Here is a 25,364-nt window from a genome sequence, read left to right as displayed (position 1 = left end):
GTAATGATTTACGAAAGAATTCAATTCTTGGCTTTGGTACTTTAATTTCATTGTTTTCATTTGATCTAAGCTGGCGATCACTTGTTTGTTTTTCAATAAATTTTGAAGCAAGGTGTTCAGTAGAGTGATCTTTAATGGCTTTATAAACAAGGATTGCCTTTTTATACTTTATTCTTTCAGAAAAAGTCATCCATTTTAATTCTTTAAACAATTCAGCTGATGGAGCATTATATTCTTTGTCAAGTATGATTCTTGCAAAAACAAGGAAGAGAATCCAACATGGAAAGCCGTGTTCTAAAAACACAGCCTCGTGCCATCGTGCATTGGCCTAACACATGATAAACAACATGACACACCAGCTCGACAGAATTCTGTACTGATAACATGTCCTGGTCAACATTACTGTGTTTCCCAGGCCGAAATGTTAGCACAAGACTATATCGACTTCTGTTCAGAAATGTAGTGGTTGTAGACCTGTATAAAGGCCACTTCAAACAGCCTTGCTGTTGAGTTAACCCTTTAGCAACATGGTTTGAATGTCCGCTAACAGATCACAAGGTCCGGTGTTCAATCCTCTGCAGAAACTGGGGTATTTTACTACAATGGCAACATGGATGTTTGACAGATTCATGCATCTGGATGAGACAAGAAACTGATAGTAGGTTCAGTTGATACCTTGCGCTAGAAACTGATATTAGTTCAGTTATTGCCTTAGGCTATAAACTGATAGTAGGTTCAGTAGTCAAGCAAATTTGACACGATCCTAGGAAATACTGCGTTATTTTCAGGGCTCCAAATAATTTTTTTGGCCTATGAGTATTTACTCATCATAATTTTTGTGAATGAATAAAATGGTAAAATCTGAAATTGAATAGGAGTAATTTTACTCCTGAAAATTTGTAAATGTGAAAAAAACAAGAGCTGTCCGTAAGAAAAAAAATCCAAGTTAAAAAGGGGCATAACTCTGTTAAAATTCAAATTATAGTTATGATAATTGCGTCTCCTGGTGTAGACTTTGATAGTAAATAACTATTTTGAGTTTCAAGTCAAAAGCTTTAATAGTAACAGAGATATTTGACTTTATCAAAAATTTTAACAACAAAATCTAAGTTAAAAGGGGCATAATTCTGTCAAAATTTAAATCAGAGTTATGGGGATTGTTTCTCCTGGTGTAGACTTTGATAGTAAATAAGTATTTTAAGTTTCAAGTCAAAAGCTTTGATAGTAACAGAGATATCTGACTTTATCAAAAACTTTAACTAAAAATTCGAAGTTAAAAAGGGGCATAATTCTGTCAAAATTCAAACCAGAGTTATAGGAATTATGTCTCCTGGTGTAGATTTTGATAGTAAATAACTATTTTGAGTTTCAAGTCAAAAGCTTTAATAGTAACAGAGATATTTAACTTTATCAAAAATTTTAACAAAATTTCTAAGTTAAAAAGGGGCATAATTCTGTCAAAATTCAATTCAGTGTTATGGGGATTGTTTCTTCTGGTGTCGACTTTGATAGTAAATAAGTTATTTAAGTTTCCAGTCAATAGCTTTGATAGTAACAGAGATATTTGACTTTATCAAAAACTTTAACCACAAATTCTAAGTTAAAAAGGGGCATAATTCTGTCAAAATTCAAATCAGAGTTATGGGGATTGTTTCTCCTGGTGTAGACTTTGATAGTAAATAAGTATTTTAAGTTTCAAGTCAATAGCTTTGATAGTAACAGAGATATTTGACTTCATAAAAAACTTTAACCAAAAATTCTAAGTTAAAAAGGGGCATAATTCTGTCAAAATTCAATCAGAGTTATGGGGATTGTTTCTCCAGGTGTAGACTTTGATAGTAAATAACTACTTTAAGTTTTAAGTCAATAGCTTTGATAGTAACAGAGATATTTGACTTTATCAAAAACTTTAACCAATGGCGACGCTGACGCCAACACCGATGCCGATGCCGACGCTGGGGCGAGTGCAATAGCTCTACATTTTCTTCGAAAAGTCAAGCTAAAAAAACTGAAATCAGTTTTATAACATATTTCTTTGGTGTAACACCCATGGATTTGTTTGTTGTTCAATTTTAGTTCCTAAATTTATCATGACATCACCGTACATCAGGGGTCCTAACTGACCAATCAGAGAGCTGTATTTTAGAGTACCTACCAGTTTACACTTGGGTATAACGAAGTATATTTATAATGAACATAGTGACTTTAGAAATAAATATACACTATTTTAGAAATCAAGATTTTTCACCTCAAATGCCCCAGATGATACTACAAACAACAAAATTTTGAAGTTTCATTGAAATCTTATATGGATTTAATACCTTTATTTTAGTTTAAAATTTGAGATTTACACAGAGAGTCTATGATAAAGTTCGAGTAAAATGTAATCATTACCCAAGTGAAATTAGTATCATTCCGCAAAGTTTTGGACATGTTAAAATTATGAATTCAGCATTCAGGTTTTCGATTCTTTTTTCTCCCTTGGCTTGCTTTAGCTTCACACTCACTACCGAATCCAGTAGAAAATATTCAATATACCTTTAAAGGTTAAATAACTGTTTTGGGAATAACTTTTGTTGGCTTAAACAGGGCTCCAGATAATTTTTTTGGCCAATGAGTATTTACTCAACATATTTTTTGTAAATGAGTAAAATGGTAAAATCTGAAATTGACTACAACTAATTTTAATCCTGAAAATTTATAAATTTATGTGAAAAAAACAGAAATCAGTTTTATAACATATTTATTGGGTGTAACACCCATGCATTTGTTTGCAGTTTAATTTCAATTCATCATTTAAGTTTTTGCTTCTTTTTTTCCCTTGGCTTGCTTTGGCTTCACACTTGCTACCGAATAAAATAGAATATTCAATATACCTTTAACTATGTTTTGGGGATCAGTTTTGTTGGTTTAAAGAATGCGTAGAGTGTTTGTTCACTTATACATTCTTAGAAAGAGACATTTTTGTTTATTCCGCACTGGAAGTTGATATTTTAAATCAACACCGCTTTAAAATACACTACCGTACCATCAATATTAATTCCCAACTGTTTGATATCCGCAGACATTGAGTGTAAAAAATAGTTTAACCTAGGTTTATAGAGTACCATTCAATGCGAGTGTACGTTCAATGTGGGAGAATTAATGCTGACTGTGCTCTGTTACATAAAGCATCCGGATGATTCAGATTTTGTTTACGCCAATAAAAAGTCATTGCGTGCGTTTCTGTTATTTCATATACGTTTTTATACGCTTAAAAATTATCAGACATGCGTATATGCATTATTTCAAAGCGTAATTTACGCTAATACGCATCTTATCTGGAGCCCTGCTTAAAGAATGTGTAGAGCATTTGTTCACTTTTTACATTCTAAGAAAGAAACATTTTTGTTGTCTACTCTGCACCGGAAGCTGATATTTTAAATGGACACCCTTACAGAAGAAAAAGGCCTGCTGCGTACTCTTGCTGTGTACATACAGCGTATATGATGCGTACATGATGTGTACTGAAATCAAGGGCTTTAAATAGTACGCAGGATATACACCGCACATACACTGATAGTACGTTTGTAGTACACTTTTGACATGCAAATGAGCTCTGCCGCATACTACTTGCTGCGTACATGCTGTGGACTACATAGTACACAGGATGTACGCTGCAGGAATTTAGTATGCGGGAAATAGTACGCAGCAGGTACGCAGCACATACACTTTTCACATGCAAATTAGCCTGCGGTGTACTACCCCTGCTGCGTACATGCTGTGTACTCCTGCGGCGTACATGCTGTGTACTCCTGCGGCGTACATGCTGTGTACTCTTGTGGCGAAACTGCTGTGATAATGTAAGTTCCTTACCCCACCAACTTTCGTATGCAAATGCTGATCATTTGGACAGAAAAAAGATAAGTGACATGCATCAATAAGTCATACATGTGATAAGTTCAGAATCCCAAAACTGGAGGTTTGCCATTTTTCAGCTGGAGTTGGGGTCTCAAAACTGGAGGTTTTTTATCGACATAAATTAAGCGTGCGGACACATAACTTAGAGGCAAAATCCAACATTTTTGGCCACACCATAATGTATATAAGTCTACACCAGAAGAAACAATCCTCATAACTCTTGATCTGAATTTTGACAGAGTTATGCCACTTTTTAACTTCATTTTTTTTGTTAAAGTTTTATATAATGTCTAATATCTCTGTTACATACAAAGCTATTGCCTGTTATGCCCCTTTTACTGGCAAAGCTTTAATTCAGAGTCAATCACAGAAAAGTTGAGCATGCTATCTTACAGAAGCTCCCTTTTGTCATGTTTGTTCTAACTTTAAACTTTCTTAACAGATTAAATTTGTAGAAACAAAGTCTCAATTTAGGTCTGAAATGAAGGTGAACATGCATTAACATTATTCTACTCGAGGACTTAAAAAAAAAACGAAGGTCTAAATTGGTCTGAATACAACTCATATATTATGTAAATTCCTTACCCCACCCACTTTCGTATAAAAATACTGATGATTTTGACATGAAAAATAGAAAACAGAAATGCATCAACATGTATTTACCCTTACCAAAATAATGTAGATTGATGTTATCGAATAAATGAGTGTGTGTTTTGATCCAATTTTCAATGAAATAAGTCCGATTTAGTAGCAAATTAATTTGGTAAACATTGGAAGAAAATGGCGTAACTCCGTAAAGGGAAATAACACTCCTGTTCTAAAAATAGTAATGGGTTGGTTTTTCCAACAATTATTTATGTGATTTTACTGAGCAAAATTTTTCTTTGAATAATCAAAATTCATTTCTGTTGGAAATTATTTCTTATGACTGGGATTTTTTGCTTTAAATTGGTAAAAATTGGAGCTTAATTGGCATTGGGAATGGGCAGATATTCGGCTCCGTGAAACAGGTGGAAAAGGCCATGCTTGTCTAATCCCTTATCAAAACAAACAATTAATAATTCACCTGTGAAAAACAACTCTTTCCTTCAGCTATATGTGTGTCAAACAAGTATAATACACAACAGTCCATGACACTTTGATTTACCGTGTAAACATGTTTGGCACTCCTCGGTAATTATCAACCCAGTCATTGATTTTTTTTTTTTTTTTTTTTTGAAAAGCGGGAGAAATATGGTTTTGGTCGGGAGACAGGAGGCAAGGTAAAAAAATCGGGATTTTGACCCTCCCGCGCGGGAGATCACATGTATGAATAAGTATTTACCCTTACCAAAATAATGTAGATTGATGTTATCAAATAAATTATTATGCTTTTCTTCATCCACTTTTCAATGAAATAAATCAATTTTTGTAGCATGTAATTTGGTAAACATTTGAAGAAAATGGCGTAACTGCATCAAGGGGAAACAACTTTAATACAACTAAATATAAGTGTTATGATTTATTATAGACGATGTGTGCGTAGTATGTATTTATTTTGATTAAAATCTATCTGAGAACAATCTAGGACTGGAATTATATAAGCATTTATACACTTTTACGTCCGTAAAAAGTAGCGCACCAAAAATTTTTAGATTGATTTTTTCCAAGCGAGCGCAATTAGCCAAAAACATCCTGAAAATATACGAGCGGCAAATCCGATGAACAACTTTTAATTTGGTGAGGCCTTAATGAGTTAACATAATGAGCATTAAAGCCTTTATAAAACATGATAGAATGGTGTTTTGCTTAAGAGTATTCAAATAACAGTGAGAGCTATTAATTCTTCTCATTCGAGCGCTGTTGAGGCATTATCTTGGTAATTATTTCATGTATTACAAAATGTAATGCAACGAAGTTCAAATAAGGCTTTTCAATTATCCAAGTTAGAAAGCTCCTGGATTAATTCCAAAATAAAAAAGAATATATTTTTACACTGCATGCAAGGTGCAGCTCAGAAATCACTAAGATGTAAGCTTCACAAATGAACATTGCAAACAGTTTGGCAAATTTTCATTGTTCAGAATACCGGTAATCTGAACTATTCTATGCTATTAAGATAAAAGTTACTCGGAAATCAAGTTCTTGCTTCCAAAAAAAAAGAAAAAATGTACAAATCCTTCCTGCATGAAGTGTACTTCAGACTTTTACCTAAAAAAATTCAAAGTATAAACACCAAAAGAAAATGAACAAGTCCCTCCCGCGTATATGAAGTTTACTTCAGACTTTAACTTATAAAAAAAAAACTAAGTATAAATGCCAAAAGAAATTGTACAAGTCTTTCCCGCGTATATGAAGTGTACTGCACAAATTTCAAAGTATCTGTGGTGTACATGCAGTGTACTATTTTCTTGTACAAGTCCCTACTGCGTACATGCAGTGTACTCCTTAAATTTTCAGAGTCTGTGCTGCGTACTTGAAGTGTACTAGTGACCTCCTGCATACATGCTGTGTACTCGTCGAAATAGTATGCGGCATGCGGTGTATGTAAAATGTACTCCTCTGGCGTACTACTGTGTTCGCTGCATATACACAGCAAATACGCAGCATGTACGCCACAGAGGCTTGCTTCTGTAAGGGCACGACTTTAAAATACACTACTGTACCATCAATATAATAATTCACAACTGTTTAATTTACGCACACACTGAGTGTATAATATTATAGTTTAACCTAGGTTTATAAAGTACCATTCAAATTGCATGTGAATGTTCAATGTGGGAGAATTAATCCTGACCGTGCTCTGTTACGTTAAGCATCGAGAGGATTCAGGTTTTGTTTATGCTAGTAAACAGTCATCGCGTGTGTTTCTGTAATTTCATATACGTTTTTATATGCTTAAAAATTATCAGACATGCGTATATGCATTATTTCAAAGCATAATTTACGCTAATATGCATCTTATATGGAGCCCTGTATTTTTTTTATGGGCAATATTTCCACTCGCATCAAACACTTGAAAGACTAAAATAGTAGAGGAAATTTCTGATGAAATTGTCATCGCTGCCGATTTTGGTTTAAATGCTGATTTTGTTGCGAAGATGAGATAAATTCAAATGAAACTTACATCGTATCAAAAGGGGATTCAATTCCTCATTGATTTATGTAAAAACTACAGCTGCTTTTGAGAAAAGCGCATGCCTCCCACAACATTCCCAATCAGACTTTCAGTGCTTTGATTATCAAAAACGATGTTTCAAGGGCCATAATGTGTGGCAATTGGTCTGCTGATGCGTCAAGTGTGGTGTGCTGTGTGTTGTGTGCTTGTCACCTTCTGCTTTCAGCCTCCACCGCTGGCTAGCCTTCTGATGAAAAAGGAGCAGAGTGCGTAAGTCTTTCCTGCCAGTACATAGCCTCTCTGCAGACAAGCCCTTTTGCAGTGCCTCCGAGTTGGCGCCACACGGTAACTGAGCACCTTGCGGCCTCAAGCAGAACTGCAGGGGACTTGGAGGAGGTCTGCCCCCAGACATGCAGCATGCCAGGCCCACCGGTGTGTGGACACGCCCTGATGCCTATGAACACACCCCCAGCTATGGGACAAATAGCTCCTGTGTTCCCAAGATAGGGTTTTAACTCAGAACTAAGGGTGAAGTAACTCCCAAAGAAACCTAGAGTGTTGAAGACAGAGGTGCTGGGCCATTGGCACTCTCTTAACAAACCACAGCACCATGCAATATCGCTATTGCGAACGACAAGAAGAAGAAGGGCCATAATTCAGAAGTGCCTGGGCCGATTTGGCTAGTTATCGAATTTGGCTGTGGACTAACTGGCAAACACATTTTGTTCAAGTTTGGTGAAGATTGGATGAGAAATGTTTGACTTAATGAGACTGCAGACATGAGATTTGTGACTGACAGACGAACGGATGGACAGGAGTAAATAAAAATGTCTGTGGGAGACATAATTATCAAATATCCAAATTTACGAATTTTCTGGTGATTTAAACCTATGTATGTACTCAGGGCTTTTTTCTCTGTAAAGCTACAATCTATAAAAGGCAGCAATCCCAAAGTAAAAAGTACGTATCAGTGTTCCCACTCAGATTTTTTTTCAGGGGTAAACTTACCCCCTGGGTACAAAAACTGGGGGTAAAACACAAATTTTGGGGGTATGAAATTTGCCGTGAAGCCAAACGCCGAAAGCTTCGACTGCGACATTCTTGCAGATGAGACAGTTTCTGGGAACCCGGATGTAGATCGGTAACCGTTTAATAAGTGTACATTCATTTACCAATGCGTTAAAAGATACAATCCGTCTACATTTTTTGACGTCAGAGAGCTGTAAGCCAATCGATTCGCAGATGACGCACTGCGGCAGTATTTCCAAGGTTTATTTTTGTACACATAGCGTGGGATTCCAGCTTAGCGGATTCGTCCCCGGTAGTGATGGGACATCGGTTGGAAAACTCCAACCGATTATCGGTTGGAATCGGTTAGCAAACCGATGCGATGTATCGGAAAAATAATCGGTTGAATGTTATTCATTTTCATACTTGTTTATTCAGATATTTATGTCTTTAAGTGACTGTTTTACTTAAAATTCTTATGCTCTTTTGAAAAATAAAGAACTACCATTAATCAGCTAGATGTTGTAAAGCTGGTTCCTGGTAAACAAAAACTTGTTTAGTAATCACTAATTAGTTGCAGACAGGGAAACCACAATAAATTGCAATCCAGCGTACATGTATCATAGACTCATAGTTATCATTTGTGACAATTGACTGGTATACCTGTACCTGTAACATATCTAGCATACAGCAAGGAAGTACAAATATTTCAGTCTTTCTTTGGCTGACAAAAATAGTGATTGTAGAAACTCATTAAATAAATTCAGTAATTTTTCGGTAATATTAATATATTACAATGGTTACCATAGCCTGACACTACTGAGTTGCACCATGTTCCTACTACTTGTTGCTATGGCATATAACAATGTCTTGAAGCTTAGTAAAAAGATCATTAGATAAATATCAGAGTTTAATCTGTTTTCATATGTACACTGGTCAGCGGTACTGGGAAAATGAAATTTTGGCAGAAAAAAAAATCATGACAACTCAATGACAACTGCAACTGCATAAAAACACTGAAGTTCTATCTACTGAAATTACACCATGGACACGGAAATTTGACGGCATTATTGTCCAGTTTCAACAGATAAATTCCCTCGACATACCGTTGTAAAATATGAAGATTTATCAAAGATTCGCTAATTTTTTGCCCCACATTTATTGACGCTATGGACGCCGCCATGTTAACAGCTGTGCCTAACTGTAAGATATTAAATCCATTTTCATTGGATAACTGAAACGAAATACTAACGTTTGATTGTCGGCATACTTCTGTTTTATCCGTTATGCATTCAGGTAGTCCATATTTCGGATATTTCTAGGTAAACATAAATTCTTACGCATCGTATTTCCCTTCGGAAACCTTCGTTCGTACCCGTGTAGATTCGTACCCGCTATCGACTCAGAGAAAACATAATCGATCATCGGAATCGGTTGGGCTTTTCTAGCCGTCAATCGATTATATCCGCTAATCGGCCCATCACTAGTCCCCGGCAGTTTCGTACGCGCGCGATCTCCCAAGGGTAAAAAATACTTGCGTGAATTTTATTTTTATAACGTGATTTACGTAGTATTTTACGTGAGTGGGAACTCTGACATATGTATGTTTTTTTCCCAATGCTGAACTTAAAATTCCCAAACCATAGTTATTGACTAGGTTATTTTTGCTTTCCAACAATAATTTTGCTATATTGTGACCTGTACTCAATAGATTTAGTATTAACACAATTAATAATGTGCCATCACAAATTTTAAAACGTTATATTCTATTTAAGAAGTCAATATTTTGTTAAGTTCCCATTATTTCCAACTAAAAAATTTCAGAGGTATTTTCCCAATTGTACTGGTGTCAGTGGCATGCCCAAAATGATGAGAAAAAAGGCCTTGTACTGTACATGATAAATGTTTACCGCGTCTACACAGCAATATATGCGCAAGCAATAAAACCAATAACTTTACATGACAGTGTACTGTAAAGGTAAGAGTAAATTTTATTTACCTTCGCTAAGTGTGAAACAATGAAAAATAAGCTCTGTAGAGCTTTTGTGGGACACATTTTTAAGAACAGTTAAAACCAATTATAACTTAGAGAAGTTACCCCCAGCAATTTGCTGGTACGCATTCACAGCTGGGTCAACAGTGGCAATCATAATAAAGTGCCTTGCCCAAGCACACACTGCAACGGGAGTAGCCAGGGCCTTCACCTCTGTAGGACAGCATCTTAGCCATCTCAACCAATGCGTCCATAATTTTGGTCCTTCGAAGTTTTGACAGTAAGATTACCCTTCTCAAATATAGAACAATCTGACCATCAAATTATTTCGACTAGTAGGTTCAGCTGATACATCAAGCTAAAAACTGACAGTTGGTTCAGTTGATTCCTGGTCCTTCAATACAACAATGAAGGTTGTTATATTGCTCCGGATTGTCCATATTTTTAGTAAATCCATTGACTCAGAGCAACTGGTTTCTTTACCTGGATATTTTGGCTATATCGCATAGCCTTCGTCAGCTGACATCACTGATTTTTGGTCAGTGGGTGTCAGGTGAATTCGCGTCAGACCAAAAAAGACCAAATGTCGGTATCCCTTACATTCAAGGAACTTTGGAAACTTTACATAGGATTTTTAAAAAACATGGTGTGAACATATACTATTTGCCATTCAATTCTATCCGCTCACAGGTCACACACATGAAAGATAAGACAGACACAAGTTGAAAAAATGCGGGGTTGTTTACTATGTGAAATGTGAACAATGCAACAGTGACTACTGGTTCGAGTCGTAAATTCGGCCACTTTTTGCGGTTTATCATAAATATTTCTTTCGTTATACAATTGATTTGTACAAAATTTCTACCATATGTGCTTTGATACAAGCAACATTGATTGTTATCATTAACGGCCGTTTACAGTATGGTAAACAATACAACGGCGCTTAAATTAACAGACAGGCTTAGCCTCCACATTTTACCTTCTAGAGGTTGTAAATATTCGGCAACTTTTTAAACATAAAGTTGGTTATATTTTCAACATTTTCTTGTAAATAAATCGATGCAACAGCCAAAATTGTTCTTTTTTTAACAAACTGCAATCAATTTTCAGTAGCATACCTCGTGGGAAATATTTGCCAACAGAGATTTAAAAAGCGCCTGTCAGCCTTCTCACACCAGCATGACGTAGTTTAATTTTTACGTCACTGTATATCACACATTCTAGCATAAAACTGCTGTTCTTGTCACTTTTCGGGGATGTTTCAACAGGAGAGTAAAGAGACTCTCGCGCTCACGTGCTGTTATAACATCTTTTTATATATGCGTGTTCCGTGGCAAAGCATAAACGTATTACGACTCAAAAACAGATCATTCAAAAGAAAATGACGTCAACGTGAAGAAACAACGTAGACATGGAAATTCAATGACGTTGAGGGACAATATATTCATTTTGTTGGTTTTAACGCGTTTTATGCTAGTTAGCGCATGTTCCGTTCGTGTTATAAAGTTGTTCCTTTCATGTTATAAAGTTTAGATTTGAATTAACCCTTGCCGGGCCTCAGCATAAACGAGCGCGTGCGATGACGTCACGCGACCCGCGAGACAAAATATTTGCTATTTAGAGTACACAACTTTAGGGAAGGACAACTTTTTTCTACTCACCTGAACTTGTTGTTTTTTTGCCGACTTTGTTGCTAACGCAACTGCTTGTGATGGCACAGATGCTTTCTCAAGCATCTGGCTCGATAAAAAGCTTTAAAGTGGGTGGCCGAATATTTACGACCTGATCGAATTTACGACTCGAACCAGTATGTAGGTGAAACCGGAAGGTCTTTTCTTTTCGAGACAAGAATGAAAGAACATGTCTCGTTCCAACTCTGCACTATATTAACAACGTGACCAAACAGTTTAACTGGACACCATATTGACCCCCAAAACACTTAAGGGTTGATGTCAGAGGACACACATCTAAAACGGCTGGTGAAAGAAGCCATACTTATCAGTGGCGACCATCACTCAACCGGGACGAGGGGTTGGAGCTTCCAGCGGTGTACAGTCCTCTCCTGGTGTCACGTGATGACTCAGTCGCGGGACACCCACTGACCAAAAATCAGTGAAGTCAGCTGATGAAGTCTATGCGATATAGCCGAAATATCCAGGTAAACAAACCAATTGCTCCGAGTCAATGGATTTATTCAAAATATGGTCCTTTAATGTTAGAGGTAAGGAGTGTACTGGTACTGATGATAAACCAGGACAGATGATAAAGTCGACCACCTTGGATATATTTGATTGCAATCGGTTATCTATAAAATTGAACACACCATCTAATAGTTTCCACTTAAAACACCAACTGGTGTAAACAAAAACAAAATTGGTAAATATTCTGTATAAATAAATGACTTACATTTATTTGTATAAAAAATATTTATCCAAAATTACTGGGGAAGTGGGTGTTTTTTCTGCATGCCCACTGTCGAAACATGAAGGCCTGACATTTGATAACTTTTCATTACTTGATCAGGAATGATTGATTGTTGCAGCTTTTTGGGGAAAGTTTCAAGATAATACTACAAAGAAAATTTTGTAAATGACAAAGTGTTCGAAGGACTTCGGACACTATCATATGCTTCTAGCCTACATTTCGAAGGCAAAATTTCCAATTAGTATTTAAACAATACCCAAATCGTTTCGAGTCAGTGATAAACCAATGTGTTAGTTAACTTATTACAGCAGAAACTGGTTTGTTTCTGTTCCTATCAAGATGTTTTTCTTATTTTATCTAGACCAGGGTATATTTTTTTGAAAAAGTAAAATGTTTAATTTCCGTAAAAATATAATGTCATCATTTTATGGAAGTTTTAAATATATGAATTCCAGTCGAATAAAGTGACAAAATTATTTTATTTAAGGAAAAAATAACATTTTAAGATTAAAATCCTATAAATAAATAAAAGGTAGAACGATATTTTTGCAAACAACCTGCACTTGATTTATCTATACACTGTTCGTAATGTAAAGTTATTGATGCATTACATGTGTGAATAAGTATACATGTATAAATGACCGGTCAGTTTTATTACAGTGGTTCAGGTAGTTATTTAAGTACATGTACATGTCTATAGTTCTGTTATAAGTGATGGCAGATAGTTGTGTGCTGCATAACATTAGTACTAAGAAAAAGGCAGTCATCTTATCAAGGCCGTAGGGTTGGTTCTTGTTTAGGATAAGTACCAGTGGCACATATAACATTTGAGCCGCGCCATGAGAAAACCAACAGATGGCATATATAAATACGGCTAGACACAAAAACGAACTAAAAGGTCCATCCGAGTTTCAGGTAGATTTTTTATGCAGCGACTTGGATACATTTTTATTACATGTTTAAGCCAAATGAACCGTGCCATGAGAAAACCAACATAGTGCAATTGCGACCAGCATGGACCCATGCATGGGCATCTGCGCAGACTAGTCAGGATCCATGCTGTTCGCTAACGGTTGGTCTAATTCCAACAGGCTTTGAAAGCAAACAGCAATGGTCCTGACCAGACTGCGCAGATGCGCACGCGAGGCTGGAACCATGCTAGTCGCAAAGCCACTATGTTGGTTTTCTCATGGCACGGTTCATTTGACTTAAACATGTAATAAAAATGTATCCAGGTCGCTGCATAAAAAATCCACCTGAAACTCGACTGGACCTTTTAGCCGTATATATATATGCCATCTGCATAGAAAGCGACTTGACACATCACTATCGTGGCATCACACTGAATGTTAAACCGTCAGTTATATGACCTGCCATGAAGCTACTGTTCTTGACCTATGTATCACAGGCATATCAATGCCAAGCTTTATTTCTGTTGGATAGACTATAGTCAGGATCAGATTAACTGCTGTGCACATATTGCCTCTTTTTTTTGTGGTGTTTAGGCCTAGTCCGCCGCAAAGGACAGTCTTCAATTCAGTTTTAACAGAAGGAAGAACATGAAGTGATGAATGCGTGTGACATTTAGTATGTGTCTAGAAATGTAAATATAAACGCACAGAAGAAGATGAAAAAATAAAGAAATGAAAAATATATAAGAAATACAAAATAATAAAAAAACATACTGAAAAACAAACTACATCCTCATCGCTAGTGGCGTGCACGTCGCGAGGGGGGTGGGGGTGTAAGGTGGGGAAGGGGGGGCATGCAGATGATTACCTGGTGTGTTGCAAGTATGTTAAAGCATGTATTTGTCAATCTACTGCAACAAACAACCAGGATAAGCCAATGAAAGTTTATCCCAACGAATAATAATGAATTCACAGTATTTGCTTCTTTCACTACTTTACATGTATAACATGCCTATGTGTACCCATTCAAACATTTGTATAGTATTTGAGTTACAAACAGATGTAAAAATATGTGACTATCAATTTATTAAAATGAATATAAAAAGTATTGGTTATTTCACATTTGGGAACACCCTGTAGTTATTTTTTTGTTTAAAAGTACTGTTCCACCCCTTGCATCAACACAATAGTCACAGAAAATGTGTATAATTAATATCTACATATGCTGGCCAAATATGGTTTTGATGCACGAGTGGGAACAATGTTATATAAAGCAAAACACTTTTTATATCTATATAACAGGGTACGTAATTCTATTTAGAACAAAAATCACTGTTCTATGAAACAAATATTGAAAATTTGACCTTAAGAAATAATTTCAAATATGTATTTTAATGGCATATGTAATTAAATACTTATTTCTTAGTAGTTTATTTTTCACTCTTAGAGTAGGCAAATTCATACAGAAAGTGTCCGAAGTCCTTTATCATCAGTCAACGTTCATACAGTCCCCATTTTACAAACACCTTTCAGGGCCTCACTTCGTGTGAGTTTGCTTACTAAATACAAATTTAATTATGTAAAGTTTTCAGCATTTTTAATATAAAATAAAATAAAGTTAAGCTTTATTTTGATACCGACCATTGATTACAATTTGCAGAAATAAAAAAGTTACAGGTAAAAAACCTCATTTTCTGTTTGGGTTTATCATCAGTACCAGTAGTGTTTGTAGGTATAAACTTATAATAAAGGCCACTTCCATCAGCCTTGCTGTTGGATTAACCCTTTAGCAACGTGGTTAGAGTGTCCACTTACAGATCACAAGGTCCGGGGTTCGATCCTCGCTAGAGACAGGTATTTTTAATTTTTACTACAGATTTAGGTAATAAAATCCGTTCTGCGATAGAAATTCCGTCTGAGCATAAGCTGCGCATTGTCTAGCCAGCCTCCAGTTTTACTTTGTTTAACATTGGTGGATGTTATCAATTATAATAAAATGCAACCTTTTCAAGATAATTTAGACCGAGGTATAACACCATTTTTCATTTTGACAGATGTTCCCGCGTTCTGTCAGTCGTCTGCTTCCGTTCATGAATGTCTATACGTTATCACCGTTTCCGGTTCAAATCATTAGTTAGTATGGGGAAGTATGTCTCATTTTAGAGCTGTGCTTTTGATTTGAAAAAAAAATGTAGGTAGTTATCGTCCGTCGTCATAATTTGAAGTAATTAAGTAAGAGTTTACGGAATAATATATTGTCCAAGTTAATGTGTCAGTAGGGGTGAATAGGCAACTTTGGATTTGATTCCTTCCCTACACCCCTATTCTTATTATAGAATGATCTGATGCGGAAAGTTTAGCCATTGCGAAAACTTGAAAATCATGTTTTAGGGGCATTTCTCTGTTTCCTTGTAAGAATAACTTTGTATCTTATTGTTACAAACATGACTTGATCGTAGCTTGATTCTGCTTGTAATAATTTCGGTGGCGTAGCTGAAACCCGACTATTTAAAAATAAGAATGTATCCCGGCACAACCAATTTTCGACCGCTTAACAAGTTTTCTGTGCAGTTTTGTACAAATGCAAGTCCAAATCTTTGGTTTATTGTCTAACACGTTCTATAAGCATAAGTATCAGTAAGCATATTTCGGCAAAAATCAACAAAGCAAACAGCATATATCGCCCCTTATCAGCAAGAGTTGAATTTATCGATGAATACACTTTCATGAAGCTATACACTGCATTGATTTGCCCTCATATTGAATTTGCAAATGTTGTCTGGCACCCATATTTACTTAAGGACATAGACAGTCTAGAAAGACTTCAAAAGAGAGCAACAAATCTTGTTCAATCTTTGAAAGAATTTACATACAGACCGGTTGAAAAAATTAAAATTACCCAGTCTTCATAACCGCAGATTAAGAGGTGACTTAATACAAGTTTTTAAAATCATTAAAAGAATTGATGACTGTCCTTTTGAGAGATTTTTCAAGTACTCTTCTTCAACAAGAGGCCATAGCCTAAAACTTGAAATGCCATGATCTAGAACAACGTTTTGCCTGAACCAGTTTTCTCATCGTGTTATCAAACCATGGAATGAATTACCATAGTATGTTGTAGATGCTAAAACTGTAAATGACTGCAAAATAAGATTAGATATGCACTGGCAGGGAGAAACTCCATACAAATTAAGACACTAAACACTCGGCTGTAAATTGATTTTACAGTGATAATGACAATATAATCAGATCTGTCACCATTTTAATGAATAAACTGTGAAGAAACAATTGAGCCGTACAGCAGCAATTCCATAAGAAGAGGGGCTTAAAAAGGGTTTTACACCCTTCCACCAGAGCCCAGAATCATCCTACAGGTACAGGTATTCAATGTTGCGATTTGGCACCCAAAGTGGGACTGTGGTACACTTCAACGTGATTTGCTTTATCTACCTACCTACCTACCAAGATTGTTAGTAGCCAGATAAAAAGGAAAGGAAAATTTGTTCATGATTTAAAAGATAAAAATGGGTGAAAGCAAGGTTATAGATGTTCAATGTTGCAAACAGCAGCATTGAACTGCAAAAGGGTTGGAATGAAGGTAATGTTGGGTGGAAGATTATTCCACAGGACTATAGGCCTGAGGAAAAAGGAGTATTTGTAGCAGTCCATGGTTGCTGAGATTAACCTGTAAGACAGCGAATGATAATGGAGCGATTGCTATGTTAGGGTGATGAGATAATCTTCCATGGACAAATGCAACCAGTTTATTTGAGATTTTATACATAAGCTGGAGATGTAGCCTGCGCCATTTTAGACAGTATAGCATGTCATTGACACAGAAGATGCAGTCAAAGTCATACGTAGCCCAACGCGCTGCTCGTCTTTGGACCATTTGCTTTGTCAGTCTTACGATGCTTGCAATATTATGTAGTACCTATAGAATATGAGGATGAATTTCCAATTTTTGGTGTGTATCTCGTGCTACAAACTTGGTCATGTTAGGGTAGAATGTGGGTCAGACAGCTGGGTAGCTCAGTTACTAAAAATGGATTTTCTTCTCAAGTTGATCATCAAGAAGGTGGATTCCAGTGTAAAATCTTAGTTTAGACTTTCTTACTGTCACCAAACTTAGTAAAATAGAAATACCTGTAAACAACTAGATAAATCATGAAACACTAGATGGACCTTATCAAACTTGGTCTGTAGCATTCTTATTAGATTGCTTCAAATTTGTTAGATTGCTTCAAATTGGTTCATTTGACCCCATTAAGGGGACACTAGAGCTAAAACTAGAAATACCATCAATTACTTTTTTACTTGAACTGCTTGGTGGATCTTCATTTAACTTGGTCCTCAGCATTTTTGTAACATGGTCTCAAATTTATATAATGGGGGGCACTTTAATTCACATGTTTTATGTATTTTATATAAAACACAGTTGTTACCATTCATGACCCAGTGTGTCATACATATAGTCAAGGTCACTATGGCCATGCTGTTATTTTCTATTGTTGGAAATACTTTATACTTCGGGCTATGAGTAAGTGGATATTTCCACAATACTAGCAGGGTTTTTTTTTTTACCAGGAGGGGAAGGGGTCCAGGCCTGTGATTTGGGGAACAAAATAGCTCAGTATTTGGGCAAAGGGGAATAAAAAACCTGATCGATGTAAAGTCAATTTGGGTGGAAAACTGCATGCTTTAAAAGAAATTTTCTGAGGGGAGGGGGCCTATTAATGGCCCCTATTATAGAAGAAAAAAACCTGAATAGGAATGAAACCAGTGAACCTTCATGAAATGGACACTGAACACATTGCTTTTTTTTTTTCAAAAATATGCTCAGTTTTTGTTTGTTTGTTTTCTTCTAACTTTACCAATTTAATATTGCTGTTTTATGTTCTGTCATTTGTTTCTTTGTGCCTGTTAAACAAAGATTATTTTTTTAATGGAGTATGATCATAAAATGCAAAATGACCCAAATTATAAGATATACCTAAATTAAAATTTATTTCCTTGACATTTCTTTATGAAATTTCCAACAGTATACATTATCTGAACATATGCCAAATTTCAGAACTGCAGTTCAAGTTGACAAAAATACTACTGGTATATGTTGCCCTAGCAAAGTTTTTAAGACATAGTGTATTTTTGCTATATTACAGGAGAATGGAGACTAAGAATGAAGAAGGTAGTCCGTATGCTGGCAATGAGCCTCAATTAATAGGGTATTTTACTATTTATAACTGTCATACCAATACAATAGGTCTTACATTTGAGCCTCCCTAGTGTCGTGAATTTTTTGTGGTGATGTGTGTGTGTGTTCAGGTTTAACGTCTTTTTCAAAAAATTTTCAGTCATATAAACAACGGTGTCTACTTGTAGCAGTGAGCACAATGCCCAACTTTATAGTGCTGCCTCGCTGGAATATCACGCCGTAGACACATGACATGATACCCCACCCAGTCACATTATACTGACACCGGGCTGACCAGTCCTAGCACCATCCCCTTAATGCTGAGCACCAAGTGGGCAAGCTACTAGTACCATTTTTTATGTCTTTGGTATGACGCGGCCAGGGATCGAATCCACGACCTCCTGCAATAGAAGCAGACGCTCTACCACTAGGCTACCGAGGCGGTGTAGTGATATGACATTATGCAAAACTTCACATAATGAATAAGAACGCTATGATATTGTCTGTTGTTTCTAGGTCAAATACATCTTGAGATACTCACCACAAAATTGACACACCACAAAATTAGGAAGGACGGACACATAATATACGGACAGGTAAATCAAAACTGTTATACCTATTGTAGTGATATGACATTATTAAAATAGGTATAACAGTTTTGATTTGCCTAAAAGTCTGTATATGTGTCCGTCCTTCCTAATTTTGTGGTGTGTCAGTTTTGTGGTGTGTATCTCAAGATGTATTTGACCTAGAAACAACAGACAATATCATAGCATTCTTATTCATCATGTGAAGTTTTGCACATGGGTTTGTTTGGGATTTTATTCACTAAAACCAGAGTTATGGCCCATTGACAGTCAAACCTAAAAGTTTGTGTTGCATGTATCTCAAAAAAATATTTGACCTACAGTCATGAAACCGTACAGGAATATTATAAATTCAGCATACAAAGTTGTGCAGCTGTAGTTTTATTTGGGATTATTTCACTCCACAAGACCAGAGTTTTGGCCCTTGAATTAATCAAAAATATGCATTAAGGGCGTAAAAGCTTGTGTCTCGTGCATCTCAAAAATTATTTAACATAGTCATGAAATTTTACAGTAATGTTGTTCAGCATATGAAGTTACGCACTTGTGGTTTCGTTTGGGATTTACCCTCCCACCAGCAAATCCTAAAACAAAAATTCAGTTTCTTTTATCTTGTATATCTTATGATGTTTTGTGGTGTCCATTTCCTTGCCAAACCCAAATGATTCCCACCATCACCCAAGGTAATCAACAAGTAACATTTATAATAATATGACCATACACTGACTGTGTAGGCACCAGTAGCCTGTTGACATCTAGTTTCTTAATTTATCTATATATTGAAACAGTCAGTTAGAAATTATTAAATCTTTTAATAATACATAAAGTACATTAATTATTTGAGATGTGTGACCATTATCTTATCCACTAGCAGATAATCTTTTGTAGCCTTATAATCAACTAATACTGTTAACTTATGAGCCAATGAGAATCTTGAAATGATATCTTATGTATGCATTTAATGCACCCAGGGACCCAGGGACAACAGACTGTAAACAAGTCTCCCATTCCAGCACCAACCAAACTAAGAAATCAGATGTATGTGGCCATCTGTCAAGTTTGTATGAGACACTGAAGGAGCCAATCCCAGAAAATCCAAGTGCTAGTTACATCAGTGATGCAGCTCATAGATTAGTAGATGGATTAAATCAAAAGCGCAAAAATGACACAGAGCTTATTGAAAGGTTTAAACAAAATTTAGAAGAACAAGTAAGTCTCTTTCAAACTTGCTAAAGAGTTTTCCTATTAGCTAATACCTTTACATACAAGATGTTTATGTGAAAATGCTGTATTTCAAGAAACTGTAGTTTCTAATAAATTGCTGAAAAAGAACATATTGATAAATATGTATTCATTAAATCTGTATGAAAGACTTCTAGTCATATATTAGGGGTATAGTAGATTTTGGTCTTACTTGGACAGTGTGTCAGTAAATCAATTTGAAAATGAAATTAAGTCAGACGTTTCAGAATGGTATGTTCTTACATGTGCTTATGTTTGTAGAAATTAATTTTTAGATTCTTTTTTAATTTTTTTGTTACTTTCGAAAATTACTTTTATTATGTTAATTTATGTATAACAAAGTGTTTATTTTTTTGCATTGACAGACAGTGAAGTGTGTACAAACCTTAGAACAGCAATTATACCAGACCTATGATGCTCATAACTTACAAGTGGACAAAAAGCTGCAAGAACTCTTTGCTTGTCTTGATAACATAGCTGCAACAGAAACTGAACTAGAAAATTTCAGAGAATCCCTGAGGAAACTTTATCAAGAGATGAATAATTTAGATTAGTGGAATGAAATGCTGCTGTTTATTCAGTAGAAATAATGTATTTCACTTTGTTCACAGAGAAACAGTGAGCGCCTTGCCTGTTACAGATAATAGTAATAGTTGTTCTTGCATTTTAGCAATTTAACGGAAATATACAATCTCTAATTGATCAGCCACATTGCAGTTAATATAACTGCTAGTTGTGACAGGAATGTAAATTCCATTATACCAATAGCACTATTTGTACCCCCGGACAACAAAGTTGTAAGGGGGGTAAACTGGTTTCAGGTTGTCTGTCTGTCCGTTCATCCGTTTGTCCGTAGACACAGTCTTGTGCACACCATCTCTCCTCATCCCCTTGACACAATTTAATAAAATCATACAAGTGATCAGTAACAACAGTAGTTGTGCATGGGGCATGTAAGGTTCTTTCAGGAAAAAAAATTGCAGAGTTACGGGACTTTGTTTTTTGTTACTATACTATATACGTAGACACAATCTTGTGCGCACCATCTCTCCCCATCCCCTTGACAATTTAATTAAGAAATAATTTATAGCGAAAGAGTGTTTTAACACTTATTTATACACGATGGGTGGTTATACATCGGGTGTAATAATTTCACGAGGGCACAGCCCTCGTGAAATTATTTGTAAGACGTATTAAAAATACGTGTTAAAATACGGTTTTGGTATAAATTATTTCGATTCTAATATACCCTTAATCTAAAACAGTAGATAAAATATAGTAGCACTCTTTCTTGGTCGCAACAAAAACATTGACGTCACCACACATTAACGTGACGTCATTCTAGCGTTAGAGTGTTTTAACAGAGAAAAGCATATTAGAATGAAACATCACACAAGTAATCAGTAACAACAGTAGTTGTGCATGGGGCATGTTAGGTTCTTTCAGAAAAAAAAATTGCAAAGTTACGGGATTTTGTTTTTTGTTACTATACTATATACATAGACACAATCTTGTGCTCACCATCTCTCCTCATCCCCTTGACACAATTTAATGAAACTTCACACAAGTGATCAGTAACAATAGTAGTTGTGCATGGGGCATGTTAGGTTCTTTCAACAAAAATTGCAGAGTTATGGGACTTTGTTTCTTGTTAACATACTATGTACATACAGTCTGCATATGCAATCTTGTGCGCGCCTAATCTTCCGAACCCTTGCACACAGTTGTGACTTTATACACGATGGGCGGTTATACGTCGGGCGTAATAATTTCAGTGACACATTCATCACCTTTAACCCTTGCACGCAATTTAATGAAACTTCACACAAGTGATAAGTACCAACCCTAGTTTTGCTTGGTGCATGTTACGTTCTTTTAGATAAATATTCTGCATAATTATGGGACTTTGTTTTTTGTTACTATACTGTATACATACAGTCTATATACATACAGTCTACATAATTATGCAATCTTGTGTGCGTCAAATTGCAATGTACTGTGTCAGTGCATGCGGGGGGTACATTCATCACCTTTAGTGATAGCTGTAGTTGTTTTTGTTTTTTTTTAAATCAATAATTAACTAAACAAAATAAGTTATTCAAGTAGATACTGAACAGATATGCATGCATTTATTGTTACTTTTTTTCTCAAGACAGATTTAGCTATTGAAAGTGTGGCAGAACATTAATTACATTCTTTGCTTTTGCATAATTTGGATGAATTTTTATGTTCAGGTATTACTTCCAGTCACAAATTGTAGGGTATTATTGAGATATTATACTGTAACATTTCTTTGAAGTGGCACAAATATACAATATACTACCAGTAGGCTAGGAGATTGTTCAACATAGGAGAGTAAATAAAACTAACATTTAGTTTTAAAGACATTGTGTTTTAACATAAAAATACTGAAAGAAACTAAGATTTTATCTTAAATATAAATAATCGGTTTGTACTACATAGAAGCAAGTTCAAGGGAGCTCACTTGGATGACAACCTAAATACTCGGACTTGTACCCATCTGAATTTGAGTTTGTCGATTTATTTTTGCAGGCAACTCATTAATAGGTACTGAGATATGTAATTTTGCTTTATTCTTTCATATACAAATATTTTTCCGGTTTCTTTTATGAATCAGTGGCTAAAATATTTTTCAGTTACTTAAGGTTTAGGAGTATATCACCAAAACACAGAAATATTGTATAAACGAACAACATCGTTACCAATCTTTTAACTGACCATTACATGTTCTGCCATACTGTCCCGTACTTAAAATATTCTGAAAAAGTTGCCCCCCTTTGAAAATGAATGCCATTTGTAAAAATATAAAAATAAACAATTGCTGAAAACTGTGTTCCACCTAGTTATGTGAAATTTCGACACTCGCACGCTATTTCAAATGCATCAAAACGAACATGTGTAACAGTTCCTTGAAAATGGTGAGTTTTTAAAGGCGTTTGACTGTCCGGAAGTGGGGCCCCTTTGGCAGTCATTTTCCGGAATTCAATGTTTAAATCAGGATACTGACACTTGTTTTGTAGAGTAATATATACGCTATCATTACAAAAACTACAAAACATGTGTCAGTATACTGATATAAACATTGAATTCCGGAAAAGGACTGCCTAAAGGGGTCCATCTTCCGGACAGTCAAACGCCTTTAAAAACTCAACCATTTTCAAAGAACTGTTACACAAGTTTGTTTTGATGCATTTGCAATAGCGTGCGAGTGTTGAAATTTCTCATAACTATGTGGAACACAGTTTTCAACAATTGTTTATTTTTATTTCTTTACAAATGGCATTCATTTTCAAAGGGGGACAACTTTTTCAGAATATTTTAAGTATTGGACAGTACGGCAGAACATGTATTGGTCAGTTAAAATATTGGTAACGATGTTGTTCGTTTATCAAAAATTTCTGTGTTTTGGTGGTATACTCCTAAACCTTAAAAAATCATTTAGTCTTCATAATTCTAATGCAGTTTCTATCATTAGTTTTCAAGAGTTAGAGATATATGAAATGTCTGCACACCTAATTATCTTTTACAACCACCCAAATGAGGAAGAAAATTTATTTAGTTCCTACAAATAACTTAAAAAATAGACATTAAAGGTGATTAATCAGATTCTGCTCAAGTAACAGATTTGTTCAAAACTTTAACATCATTCTGATCTTTTTTTTTTCACTTAGCTCTAAATACAAGATAGATTTTCACTGGTGGTGATTTTAAAATTTGGTTTTTCTATCCTGGCCCCGTGTTCACAAAACATTTTTCGATCTCGAGCTGAGTTTGAGTTTGAAATTTTAATATCAGTTTTACTAAAACTTCAAGCTTAAATTCCAAATGAGACTGACCATCAATACCGAATAATCACTTTAACATGCTAATTTAAACTTAAAATTTTGTGTTAAACATGCTATTTTGATATAAATGAGAAATTAAGTTTCATTATCAAACTCAGCTGAAACTGAAAATGTTTTGTGAACACGGGGCCTAGTTGCCCTAGCAAGATTGAGTTACTTTAGCGTAAATGTAAATTTGATAAATAAGCATGCATTGCCTAAGGAATGATACAAATATGAGACCTAATATATCATATTTGTTAAAGATTTGCATTATTAACAACTATATATTGAATGCAAGTATAAAAGTAGAAATTATACTGAAATAAGAAGAAATACTCAGCTTTTTAAATTATTTCATATTACAGGGGAGGGGGAGGGGGATAATCTTAAAATTTTATAAACATCAATAAAACATTGATATGTAATAGGGATCCAACACATTATGTAATTGGGATCCAACACACTATGTAATAGGTCTTTTTATTCCTTAAATAAATCTCTGACAGAATATAAAAAATGTGAAAAATATCATGAAAGGTTGCTTCAGTGTGATCGATCATCTTTAAGAATACTGTAAGAGAATTTAGCATCAGTTTTTTGGAATATAATACATATTACAGCATGAAATTGCCTTAGCTGATTATGTCGTATGAAAATTGATAGGCAGTTTATTGTATCTGACTGTATATATAAATAGAAAATGTGACTTCTTTTTTTTGTTTATTGGTATACATGTTGTTACATTAACTTATAAATTGTTGTTACTTTTACAAAATTCTTTGCTTTTATATGTTATGTGAGAATTAAATGATAAACAGTATCGATTCCCACACAGTGAAATGTTCCTGTGACATTTTGCTTTTTTGACATTTTGCTTTTTGACATTTTGCCAGTTGGTGTACTAGTACACTAGATTCCCATGAAAAAATCATTACATAATTTTCAGTGTAAAGAAAACAAAAAAACGGAATGGAAAAATTTGTCACAACAGTTACAGACTTGAAATACCAGTGTGTTTTTCATGTCATCTTAATTAAAAAGTTTATGTATGTTAATTAATTGGAAATGTCAATATTGTTTTGTTGTTTCCATAAAATCATTGTAGCTTGACTAGAGGAAGTATATGGAGAGCTATCCTACTCATCCCTACATCGGTGTCC

General features: G+C 35.2%; 2 protein-coding genes across 4 annotated transcripts in view; one reads left to right on the top strand and one right to left on the bottom strand.

Moving 5' to 3' along the window:
• LOC123525180 (uncharacterized) overlaps positions 1–15,440 on the bottom strand; it is a 65,091-nt gene extending 49,651 nt beyond the window's left edge. Inside the window, exon 1 of the mRNA XM_053539643.1 lies at positions 15,337–15,440. Within this exon, the coding sequence (XP_053395618.1) occupies positions 15,337–15,372 (36 nt within the window). The 5' untranslated portion in view covers positions 15,373–15,440. The remainder of the gene's footprint in view (positions 1–15,336) is intronic.
• LOC123525181 (uncharacterized) overlaps positions 1–23,092 on the top strand; it is a 33,310-nt gene extending 10,218 nt beyond the window's left edge. Inside the window, exons 1-4 of one of the 3 annotated variants that reach the window (XM_053538107.1) lie at positions 15,660–15,744; positions 18,496–18,558; positions 20,128–20,323; positions 20,722–23,092. In XM_053538107.1, coding sequence (XP_053394082.1) covers positions 18,500–18,558; positions 20,128–20,323; positions 20,722–20,910 — 444 coding nt within the window. In that variant the 5' untranslated portion in view covers positions 15,660–15,744; positions 18,496–18,499 and the 3' untranslated portion in view covers positions 20,911–23,092. Of the gene's footprint in view, positions 1–15,659; positions 15,745–18,495; positions 18,559–20,085; positions 20,324–20,721 lie in introns of those variants that run through there. The other 2 variants (XM_053538105.1, XM_053538106.1) reach the window with 2 other exon arrangements.
• The last annotated feature ends 2,272 nt before the right edge of the window (positions 23,093–25,364 follow it).

This window comes from Mercenaria mercenaria, chromosome 3, assembly GCF_021730395.1.
Source record: "Mercenaria mercenaria strain notata chromosome 3, MADL_Memer_1, whole genome shotgun sequence".
In the NCBI taxonomy this organism is placed as follows: domain Eukaryota; kingdom Metazoa; phylum Mollusca; class Bivalvia; order Venerida; family Veneridae; genus Mercenaria; species Mercenaria mercenaria.
The sequence above is the reverse complement of the archived record's forward strand: the minus strand, read 5'-3'. Positions and strand labels throughout refer to the sequence as shown.